General features: G+C 50.9%; 1 protein-coding gene across 2 annotated transcripts in view; it reads right to left on the reverse strand.

The window, feature by feature from the left end:
• Positions 1-646: 646 nt before the first annotated feature.
• GABRA3 (gamma-aminobutyric acid type A receptor subunit alpha3) overlaps positions 647-12,181 on the reverse strand; it is a 71,373-nt gene continuing 59,838 nt past the window's right edge. For both annotated transcript variants that reach the window (XM_050310465.1, XM_050310466.1), the window contains one exon: positions 647-7,902. In XM_050310465.1, the coding sequence (XP_050166422.1) occupies positions 7,573-7,902 (330 nt within the window). In that variant the 3' untranslated portion in view covers positions 647-7,572. The remainder of the gene's footprint in view (positions 7,903-12,181) is intronic.

The following is a 12,181-nucleotide window of genomic DNA, read 5'->3' on the forward strand; positions in this document are numbered from 1 at the left end:
TTCCCAGTGGTAACTGAGGGGAGGGGGAAGTCTCATTGAATATGTGGGATTTGGGTAAATCATCGGTATTTTTAAACTAAAAAGTAGCCAAAAATGCAGAAAAAGGCCCGGGGGAACAGCAAACGTTTCAAGTTTAACGCAATAGGAAGAACTTCTGCGTTCCTCGCAGGTGATTTTTCTCCTGCTTTTGCATTTGAAGAGATTTACTTCATTTCAGGTCTTTCTACCCAGTGTCTAAATATAACTTCTCGTGCCTCCAAGGAGATGCAGTGGAGTGTCCAGATGAAGCCCCTACACCTTGAACTTCTTACCCAGCAGACCACCCACTGGACACATGTCACACTAAGGGACGTGTCGTGGATGTGTCTGTGCCATTAAACCTCCAATTTATTGTCTACAGGGTAGCCCCAATCAAAACTCCCTGCAGGAAAGGCCAACCCCAGTCATGCCTGGAAGACCTTTTGGTGGCCCAAAGTGACAGGGAGTGTCATTGTGGCACAGCAGGAAGGGGTTGAAGGCCCACAGCCTTCCTTGGCACAAATTCCATTTACATGTGGCTTAAGACATTTGGGCTGAGAGCCTGGTCCATGTCCTTCTCCACACCATCATTCGAGAAACATGGGGGGGAAAAAAATGACACAGAGGGTTTTTTTTCTTTTAAAATATGAATTTTTATTTGTTTTGATTGGAGTTCGAGAGAGTGGGTAGAGTGGAAAAGCGGAGTGATTTAATTCAGTGAAGAGGTCTAGTCCCACCCTGTGTGTTAGATCAGGAGGTTAGCAGGTGTCAGAAGAGTCCTCCTCCTCCACTCAGCTTGCTGATCTTTGTCATGTAGTTCTTGTTTCTGATGTTTTTCTAATCTCTCTTCAGAACTTCACTGTAATTTTTTGAGGCATTTTTCTGTTGCTTTAACTTAGTGAAAAAGCTAAAAGCTGAAAAAAGTGGCAGGACTCAAAATCCTGCCAATTAGAATGGGCAATTTTTATTTTTTTTTCTTTCCAGCAAAGGTTGAAAAATACGGTTCAAAAATACAAACAGGCATTGAACATTGCACCAAAAAGCATCTGAAACACAAATCTCAGAAAGAAAGAGAGAGAAATAGAGAGAAGAAAGGTCACAGTTTCCATGAGAAATCCCTTAAGAAAGTGGCTACCAGCTAGTCAATAATGAAAATAAAGTCAACAAAAAATTTTAAAAATGCCTTTTTTTTTTTTTCCCCCTAGTTGTTAATTATTTACAGATGTAATAACAGGATTGTCATGCATTAAACTGCTGCTAGCTAGATCCTTTCTCATAGTGGAGTAAAGAGAGTCTCACAAGATGGAAAACAAAGCAGAGGATGTTCTGGGGCACAGGCTGAACCAGAGGCAGTGGAAATGGGAGTGTTCTCTGTGAGTTGCTGGGGTGAGCTCCTTCCCAGGATGGGCTGCCCTAGCATGGTGCTAATGCCACTTCCCACACCCTGGGCACCAGGGCTGCAGCTACAGGAGCAGCTGGTGGCCTCACCTTCGGAGAGGACATTTGCCTGCAGCTACCCCCAGGTCAGTTGACAGTGAAAAATCTAGCTGATGAAGGGATACTTGTGGCCACCTGACTAGGTTGGGTGGGCTGAGAAACTCCCTCGTGGCAGTGGGGAGGAGCCCTTCCACCCTAAATGCAGCCTGGCAAAGGCAGTGTGGCAGTGACTCAGGTTTCCCAACTCTGCCCCTACTTTTTGTGGTTGCCAAAATCAAGTGGTTCAATATATGATTGCTGTTACATTTGCTGGGTGCCCTACAAAAAGACAGGAGGTATAGACAGACTTTTCAGGGGAAACAGAGTGCTGCTAGCAGTGTAACACGAGCCAATGGTCTCATCAAGCTGACAGGTCCTTCAAGCAACACTGAAGAGAAGAGCCAAGAGCCTTCAAAGACTGTGGGAGCATCCTGGCTCACGCAGCAAACCTGGGACCAGGCTTCCCCCTCTAGGCAGATGGGATTGTTGAAGTTTTGTGCAGAAGGGATCTGCACTGGGACAGTGGGAATAGGACAGAGCAGCCAGAACATCATGTTTTGTCCTAAAGCTTCATGAGCGAAAACCAGCATAAATGCTGGTTGGTGGTGAAGGATGACAGGTCCAGTGCTGGGACTAATCCAAGCCTAAGGCTCTCTGCTGGCTAAAGCAGCACAGACTCCAGGGGTGGGAGGCAGGCATGGACCCAGAGCGAGAAGCAGCTGTGGGTGGTGCCATCCTTCATTCTCCCGGCTGGGACACCACAAGGCACAGGCTGACCACGACAGCCTCTCTCCAGCAGCAGGGAGGGGAGAGAGGAGCCACCAGTGCAGCATCACTGCCTAATGTTTCCTCTAAGCAAGGTGTGAGGCAGGGGTGACATGAAGGGAGCAGACAATGGGTACCACTGCCAGGGGCTGCTCGCTCACCATGGCCCAGTGCTTGGGGGCTGCCCAGCACCTGCCCGTGGCCCTGCTTGTGCTGAGATCAGGTACAGACACAGCAGAAGCAAAGGCCTGGGCTTCTACTGACCCCTCCCACCATCAGCACATGTCCAGGCATCAGCCCATCCCACCTGGATGAGCAGCAAGCAGTGGCCAAGCGCCAGCACTTGCCTGTGCTCTGCAGAAGAGATGAAGTGCAGCCTCTTCCTTTGGTGTTCCTCTGGCCAGGGACAGCTGGGGTGGATCCCACCAGGTTTTGTGCCCCTTCCTGAAGCAGGCTGATGGTGGAGACCTCACACGTGTTCTCAATGCTTGGCTGCACATTCCCTGAAGGTGCTATGGGGTGAGCACTAACTGCTTGTAGCATTCAGCTGTTGAAAAGCCACCTTGGGAACATCCTGGTGTCCAGGGCAGGACAAGGCCTGTGTTGGAGCAGCTGTGACCTCAGGGACTAAGTTTTCCATGCAGGTGCTGGGCAGCACTGCCAGCAGTGCCCTTGGTCCAGGCAGCAAGCCTGCACTGAGCCCCCAAAGCAGGGAGAGGCTCTTCTCCCTTACTCCCTTTGTTCTGCCTCCCAAAGCCACCTGAGGCCCAGCAGAGAGGGATGCACCTCATTCTAGAAGATTAAGCAAAGGGAATGAGAGGGAAGTAAAAAAATTGAAAGTGGCCATTTTATCTTTCAAAGACAAGGAGGTTTGATGTTTATACATAAAGAGTTTGGGAGCATAAATATACACAGGCTCATATATATGTAAAAACCTTTGGCTGATGGAACAATAACAAGGTCAAACAGTAAATATTTATACCTGGAAGCCATCAATCTCATCTGTGCTGTGGCTTCTTGCCAGAAAGACCTTCAGAAGTAGTTTAGCTTGATGGGGAGAGAGGATTGGTGAATTGTTTGGATTTTTTTTCTCCCTACTTTGATATTAATAGAGCATTTACGTTTCCATGAATGAGCTCTTCGCCCTGGTTAAGCCCTCCCCACCCCCAGCAGGACTCATGGAAATGTTGTTTCTCTCCAGTCTGCAAGATCCACACAGATATCTGATGGGGTGGGTTAATGCCTTGAGTGCCACTGTCCTGCTGGGGGACGTTCCAGAAGCTTCTGAGACGTTCTATGGGGGTAACTTCATCAGCCCCACAGAAGAATGGGTGGCACTGAGGGACCACCTTTTCCCCAGCCCTCTCACATCATCCATGCTCTCCATGCTAACAGAGCTGGCAGCAACTCCTGCCCACTGAGGGGATCCCAGATGAACTGCCCCCACCTCCCTGGGGCTCTGAGTTCCTCACAGCCACACTGCTGTGCCCACGTGCAGCTTCAGAGGAGGGAAGAGCTGCCAGTGCCAAAATGTCCCACTGACATTTCCAGCAGGAATGCAACTGCAGGCTTGCACTGCCCTGTGTGTTTCCCAGGTGGTGCAGGCTGCAAAACAGGAGCCCAGACTGAACAGATCATTTTTATGACCCTCAAAGACTTCTAATTCCTGCCTGGGAGACTCTCATCGAGTCAGGGAAGCTTTGGGTCTTGCCAGAAGAAATGAAATACTGGAGTATTGAGGTTCACAGCAAAATGATGTGCCCACTCTGTGCACAGCTGTGGTCATGTACACGTATTTCTATACAGGATCAACTATAAAAATGGAGCCCTTAGATGCTATCACAGCAAGCAGCAAACCCCAGTAAGTGATGCTAGATTAGCTCTGGCCTGGCAAGCACTTAGCAGAAGCCCCCATCAACAGCCTCGTGTTAACTGGGAAGGAAACGTCCCAATTTGAGTTGCTGACAGTTTTATAAAAAAAGAACATTATCTCCTCTGTGATGTCTGCTGGCAGGAGATGTTAAACCACTTATTTATAACTATCTTCCCGAAATGCTTTCCTGCTCGGAAGCCAAGCTAGAAATCCTGTTTGGTTTGTTGTCTTTAACCAAAGGATGCCGGTATTTCTGCTTCCAGCTGGCAGAGAGACTGGGAGCCCACGCCAGGCTTTGGTTGGGAACAGGCTTGGCTTTCAAGGCGTGCTCACACAGACACAGGAGGGTGGCCTTTTATCAGGCAGAGAGCACAGCTTTGGGAGTCAGGAAGAGCAAGGATGAGCCAGCAGACGGGTGTCACGGGTAAGCCAGAGGGGTGGGCAGTGCCCTGGGGAGGGACACGAGTCTCGGCATCGCAGGGAGGGAAGAGACAGGCAGGAGAATCACCCTGACAGTTCAGTGAGACAGATCAGATCACCCACAGCGAGGGAGGAGGCTCAGGTGCTGCCCCAGTTCTGTGTCCAGCACTGCCAAGAGACCCAGCCCTGACACCCTGAGCATCACCCCGTGGCCCTGAGCCCGCGTGGCCCTGGGCAGGCGGCAAAGGCAGCGCTGTGGGGGCTTGGGCTGCTGAGAAGCCGATGGCAAGACCTGACAGTTTATGGAGAGCTCTGCAAAGCAGGCACCAACAGACAGCGAGGCAACACGAGCTAGGATGTGGCTCTCGGGGTGGAAGGGATTTTTGGGAATGCCTAGGTTAGCAGAGGAGGCCACCCCTTCCCCAGGGCCGGCTGAAGTCAATTAAGCTACCGGATCCCATATTTGACGTAATTCTGTTAGTAAACACAACATACTTCTGGTGACCATTTTATTGTGTTTGCTTTGCTTTTTGTGGAGTGGGGTTCCTGTTCTGTCCAATTAGGCCTGAGTGTGACAGCCCCACGGATGTTTTATGAGGTGCACCTCAGCTAGCCCACTTGAGAAAACACCCCCAAAACAACCAGCACAGCCCTTCCCACTGGGGAGCAGAAGGGTGGCAGCAGTGGCAGGGGGGGCACTGCTGGTGGGGAGGGAGCACGAGGCACCCAGGGGTGAGGCTGTGGCAGGGGGGTGGCTGCAGCGGTGCAGGAGGACCCTGCCAGGAGGAACCGGGTGCCCCAGGTGCCAAGGAAGCCAGGATGTCCTCCCTGCCTGGCAGAAGGGCTGGGGACACCGCACCCTCCCTCTGCTCCTCTCTGACGCCCTGTGCAAATGGGGAGAGCTCCTGGGCCTCCCCACCCAGTGGGGAGCCCTTGGGGATGAAAGGCACTGTCAAAATGTCATGGCTTGGGGTGTGGGTGCTGTGAGGGACGACGGGGAGAGAGCTGGTCTCCTTAGCATGAGCCTGGGGGGGGGGCTGATGCCCCTTGCCCGATGCTGCTGGATGGTGTGGGGGTGCTTGTGGACCCACCACACCAGGGGCTGGGCTAAAAATCTCCAAGCTCCTCTCCAAATTGCAGCTGTGGGCAGGGGGAGTGACTGCATTGCTGTTGAGCCAGTGGGATTGGTAAAGGACAGGCAGGACGTGCACCAGTGCCACTCACACTGCAGGACAAAGCGCCCTGGCCTTCCTCGCTCCATCCTGCCGTCTCCATGGATATTCCAGGTGGGAAAAATCCTGTGCCTTGTGCTCAGCCCCGCTCCTGCACAGACAGGAGGGAAACTGAGCCCGGCACAGCGGCTCAAAGCAGCGCTGCAGGCATCACCTTGGGGGTGCTGGGGCTTTGGCCTGGCTGCATGTGCCCAAAAAAGGGAGAAAAAGCCTCTCTCCAAGGCACTGGAGGGCTTTCCCTGCAGGAGTGTGCAGGTGTTGGAGTTGGGTCTTCCCTCAGTGGCTCTGTGGGATGGCACCTGGCTCAGGTGGCTCTGAGGGACAGCAGTTACCACCCTGCTCTTTCCAAGAGCCCCTTCTGCTCTTCTCTCAGGGTGCTGAGGATCCTCAGGTGCACCAGCTCACAGGGGCAGGGAGACTCTTGGGGATCACCTGCCCCCTGTCTCACCCCCACAGGTGGCAGGATGGCCCGTGGTGGGTCCCACAGGGCCCCTGCACCTGAGCAGGTGTGACCCAGCATCGCTGCCACGCTGCTGCACTGGGGCAGGGCTGCACCACGAGCTGCCCTGCCCCAGGCTGTGCTCCCCCCATCAGTGTGCCTTACCTGAGAGGCAGGGGCTTCTCTGCCTAAATCCATGTGTGAGCAGGGAGACACTTCTGAGGACTGCTGAATAGCCAAAGGAAGATGAATGGGAAGCTGGAAGAAGGGGCTGGGACACAGAGGAGATGCCAAGAAGGACAAGCGGATGGGGCCAAGAGAAAGTGATAAACCAGAATGTGAAGTCTGTGGTTTCCAGTCCTGATGCTGAACTCATGCAGCCCCACAGCTACTACGGCTTTGTAAAGCTACTACAGAGGCTTTGTAAAGCTCCTGTCTTGACTCACCCTGAGAAAAATTATTTCTCTGGTAGGAACCACACCACCTGCTAACCTGAATTGCCCCAGGAGTGCAGGATGGCAGACAGACAAGACCTTTCTCACCTGTTGTTGTCTGGAGAGACACTTGGAGGAAACCAGCAGCTGGGTTTGGTGATGAGAGAGAGGAACAAGTCCTGTCCACCACCTACAAGATGCTGCCACCCTCTTCCACCCTTGCAATGGCTCCAGGGACCGCAGCAGTCCCTAGGTTTGCCCCCAGCAGGCACTGGGCGACAAGCTGGCCCATGCCCTGCCTCTCCCTCATGTCCCAGGGCTCCCCTGGTCCCACAGCTGACCAGCTCACCTGCATTCCCAGCCCAGGTGTGTCACCTGGCACAAAATGCCAGGCACTGAAAGGAGCCCAGCCAAGTGACTGACACACCCTGGAGCCCAGGCCACCAGGAGCATCCCCATGCTAGGGCAGTCCATGGCAGAAGAGGAGAGGGTTGGGGTGGCCCAGAGCAGCAGCCCCTGGGGACAGCAGTGAAGTGTGGAATGGCAGTGGCATGAAGACTGTGGGGACCACAGGAGGTGGCAGAGGAGAGATGGAAGCACAGGGTGACTTGGTTCACATGGGGGACAGCAGACTTACGATGTTAGAGGCACAACTTGTTATGATCCCTTTGTGTTGGTTTTTTTTTTTTTAAACTCTCATCACCAGAGGCAAAGTAAACCAAACTAAAGCATATAGGGATTAAATTAAAATCACAGTTTTGTTTACATTATAAAAGAGTGATGTAATAGGAATAATAATAATAATAATAATACGAAATGAACAATAAAAATTAAAACAAAACAAGAAAAGAAGAAAGCCCTGGAGAATTCCTGCTTGGATGATGCTCACTGATGGAAGGTTTGTGTGACTGGTTTTTATTGTTTGGGGATCATTCCCTTGATAGCTGACTCCCGGTTTACGTAGGTGGCCCAGTAGACTAAGTTGAAAATGGCAAAGAGGACTGGAAAGACGATGCGGGACATCTTGTCTACCTTGCTGACGCTGTTGTACGTCTTCTTGCTCTCCGGGAGCTTCTCCTCCAGGCGGGGCATCTTGGGGGGCACGCTGGTGGCAGCAGCGGTGGCAGCAGCACTCTTGGAGATGGTGGGCAGGCCGGGGTCCTTGGCGATGTTGAGGGCGTAGGTGGTGCCAACGATGTTGTAGGTGTTGTTGGTTTTCTTGGCCAGCGCCACCGGCTCTTTTTTCTGGGGAAGGCGGAAAGGGGGAAAAAAAAAAAAAAGGAAAAAACACAACATAATAAAGTGACCGAGAATCGCACGGAGAACATTTTGCCCTCTGAGTTTACCTGCTTGTCCAGGTGAGGAGATGGGAAAAGGTGTGAGGAGCAGGAGACCAGGAAGGCATTGTGGAAGGGAAGGAAGATGTGGTGAGAAGGTGGTCAGAACCCACAACTTGGCTTGAGGGCTGCTGGAGCGTGAGAATGTGCTGGCCTAGGGTGGAGCAGCTAGTCCATGTGAGCCTGGCATGCAGCACGTAGCACAGAGAGGTCGTGGCCTGGCACCAAGGTCCTGCTGGAAGCCAAAGAACTGGAGCCACACAGCTGGGCTCGTGTCTCAGCAGCCCCTGGGATCAGAGCAGTGGTGTAACAAGGTGTGTGCTGCTGCACCTGAGCAGGAGCTGCCCCACTCAGGTGCCTCCAAGGCTGGCTGAGAGCTGCAAGGGCAGTGTAAAGGAATGCGGGCTCAAACTGAGCAGAATCCTTGTTTTCCGTCTCAGCTTTCTCGGCTCAGCCATGGAGAGGTGATGCAGGAACGTACTCTTTAGAAAAGAATGACACCCTGCGTGGTCATCCTGGGGGAAGAACTGGATTTTCTGCTTGGCTGACCTGGCTTCCTGGGTCAGGTGAGAGGAGGAGACAGCACAGACGATTACAGGTTGATTTTTTTTGCCCAGTGGCTTTAAGAATATGCATGACAGCACTGCAATATTTTTGCACCATTTCATACACTGCCTCAGTGCCCTGAGTTCCTCACAGGAACACCTTAGAATTTAACACCATGATGCTCAAAATGCTTCTGGAACTCTTTAGAGCACCTGGGTATGGCTTACCCAGGTAAGATACAGAACAGATGGAAGACATTTGCACAAGCCCTGGGTTTCAGGAATGCTCGACACAGCACTATAGGGCAGAGGGAAGCCTTTCATCTTGCCTTCACACCTAAGTGTTGCTGCAAATCACAGAAGGATGATGGACAGTGCTGGAGACAGTTCAGATGTTAATGAGGATGAATGGACAGGAGGACAGACCCAGGAAGTCATGATAGGTGTTGTCCCCTCTCTGGGGGTCTTCCTGTTGCTGTCAGGGACCTGAGACAGCTGCACTGCAGGCCAAAATGTGTAAAGCAATCCAGGTCTACAAGGAGAAGGCCGCTGAATGAAATCTATTTGTATTCAGGCATCAGGCACCCTACCCATCCCAGCATCGTGCACTCCATGGGTGTCCACTGCAACTGCACCCAGAGCCAGCACTGGACACAGCGACGACTCGTGGGGGACTCTGATGTCTAAACTCAGAACAAGGTGTGCCTTTGGATCTCACTTTCTATTCCAAATCAACTGAAACACAAGGTAGGACTCATCCAGGGATTTTCCAGGGCTGCCTGGCAAGGTCTCTCATGTACCTGTGAGGGAAGCACATCAGGGGAAGGGCAGCGTGTGCAGCCAGCAGGACCTGCCCATCTCCCCACCAGAGCCTGGGAACTGGTGGCAGCAGCATCACCAGGGGCTGGAAAGGCCAGATTCACCCAGCCTGCTCTGCAGAGATACTCCCAGGACTTTAGCTTTCAGTGCTGCACTTCCATTTCAAGTGTGACTACAATCACCATGGATATTTCTGGTTACCTTCAGAAATGAGTTTTCCACAGTGATTTTCAGAGAGACACTAAAAGCAGATTCCTGTGCAATCTTTAAACCCCTCTCCAATAAACACCACAGCTGGACCTGCAGCCTTGTAGTAATGCCAGCAATTACAGAAATTAAACTGCTGCTAGGAGAAGGTCTAAAGATCCTCAGGATCCAGATCAGACTGAACCACTGATCAGACCATATTCATGGTCTTTTATGGGGGAGGTTGTTGTGATCTCCAACAATTAACAGAGTGACTGATTCTCAGTCATTAGAGGCACGTTGACATGTACCCCCTGCACAGTGGGTGAACTTTTCCTGCTGAAGAGCTGACAAGAAGCAAATGAAGGGCTAAAGATGCTTCACCTTCTAAAACATTTAAATACGCTTAAGTATGACTACTTATTAACACAGCTAGAGGAGGTAATAAAATAATTAATAATCAGTAATGAAGTGAAAAACAGATTGTTGTTTGCAGAATGTAATTGGAAGTGCACTGTGATTATCTTCGGATTAATCAGCCATGTTATTCATTAGGGGAATAAGATGAATCCCAGTGACATGACAGTTTCAACCTGGCCAGCTTTTCTGCCCTAGAGTGGATCCATTGTGCCTGGCTAAAGGCATCAGAAAACAGCTGGGTGAAACAGTGAAGTTGGGCAAATCTGAACGCTGTGGGTGGTGACAGCGTGCCATTGCTCCCATTGGTGTGATCCAGAGCCCCTAAGCATCCATTTGGGCTTTTCTGGACCTCAGATCAGGCTGTTCAGGTGGTGCAGGGGCTCAGGAGCCTCCAGCCAGGGCCTGTGGAGAGTCTTCTGCCCTGGGGAGAGCTGGAAGAAGCAGCCAGAACACACACTGCACTGAGGCACACGTGTGCTCTGGATGTGTTCTGCTCCTGACATGACAGAAAAAATGGTTCAGGCTGTTTGCTGGGCTGTGCTTTATAAATAAAGTGTTCCAGGCAAGATTTTGACAATCAAACAAAGCAAAACGTGCTTGTTGCTGTCAGCTGCAGAGTAGCCTCCAGCCTCCACCCTGCACCTTTTATCTGTGAGGAGTCTCTGAAACAGAAGAGTGGATAAACAGAGGGGAAACTCCACATTTGCTTTGAAAACTTGTCCCATTTGAAACATCTATTTTGCAAAGCAGCTCCTGTATTTATGGCCCAGTTTAGGCACAGGGAGACTGAACTGCTGCACAGAGATGTCCCTGTGCTGCTCTCCTCAGGGAAGAGCTGTGAAAGGGGTCTAGAGATGAATCTGTTCCCTGGGTATTAGAGTCTGACAAGTTCTTCAACAACACACATGCTGGAAAAAATTAGTATTTTTGCTAAATATTCTTGTCTTCAAGTCTCTGTTATTAAGGAACTAATGACTGAAGCCCTAAATTATGGGAACTAGTGGTTCTGCCTGTGATCTGCATGAGATTTCATACTCTCCACCTGCTCCTTGGCTAGAAATCTGGGGTTGGAAGCACTGTCCATCTGAACTCTGAAGGTCACCAATATCTGCAGAACTGGAGAAATCCAAGTGGCTGCCACTTGTCCTTCTACAGAAAAGTCCCTTCAGTGACCTCAAAGCAGCTCTAGTCTCTGACATGCTTGTCTCCCATAATTCAAAGCCCAGCCCAGCAAGTGCAGTTGCTGTTCCAGCAAACATGTCACTCCTTCCTCACTCCAGCCAAAGTTCTGCCCTGCAGAGACTTGCTCCTATCATGGAATAGCAGCCAAGTGTTTTACACCAAGGGCCCTGGACCCTGAGCAGAGTGAAAGGCTCTGAGCAGCACAGCCTTGCATGAACCAGCAGGCCAATGCCAAGTTACTGTCACAGCTGCTGGTGCAACTTTTGGCATCACTCATCCCTCCCATATCTTCATTTAGATTATATGGGACTGAGCCCAATGATCTTGTGCTCCCTGGATCACCAGAGAAAGACTCAGAGCTTGGGTGGAGTTAATAATCAGCCCAACATGCCACGCAGTGTTGAGAGAAAGAGGATGAAATGCTGTTGAAGATTGATTCATGGACTGTAGTGAAGGTGCTGAGAACATAAATCACTTGCAGTGCTATCACACGATAAATTAGGTTGGAAAAGACCTCTGAGATCATCATGGGAATCATGGAGGTGATTGCAAGTGCAGCAGAACAAAGGACACACAGGCTGCAGAGCGTGGCCAGCAAGGGAGAGTCCCAGCAAAATCATATTTACCATAGTGAGGCAGCAAAACAAAGAGATGGGTCTGAAAGACTTCAAACTGGTTGAAAACGATGGCTTGTCAGGGTTGCCTCCAGTTCCATTCTGCTGGCAAGGAGAGGGATGTAACAAAGATGCCATAAATGTAAAGAAACAGGGGGAAGGAAGAGTGATTCCCAAGGGACCTGCATCAAGGTGCAAACTGGAGAATTGCTGAAGTCTGGGTTGGACAAAAAGCGAGGCTCTACTCAGTCAGTAGAAAAGGCACCTCATGCAGATGGTGATCATGCCCATCACTTCCAAAATGTAAAAAAGAAAACCATGATAATCATCAACAGAGAGGTTTGGAGGATGCTTTTGGTGATTTTCTCTTAGTGAAAAGACATGTGAAAAGTACATAAAAAGCCTGGATCTAACCTCACCA

The sequence above is a fragment of the Myiozetetes cayanensis genome, unplaced genomic scaffold, assembly GCF_022539395.1.
Source record: "Myiozetetes cayanensis isolate MyiCay16 unplaced genomic scaffold, myiCay2020 scf15, whole genome shotgun sequence".
In the NCBI taxonomy this organism is placed as follows: domain Eukaryota; kingdom Metazoa; phylum Chordata; class Aves; order Passeriformes; family Tyrannidae; genus Myiozetetes; species Myiozetetes cayanensis.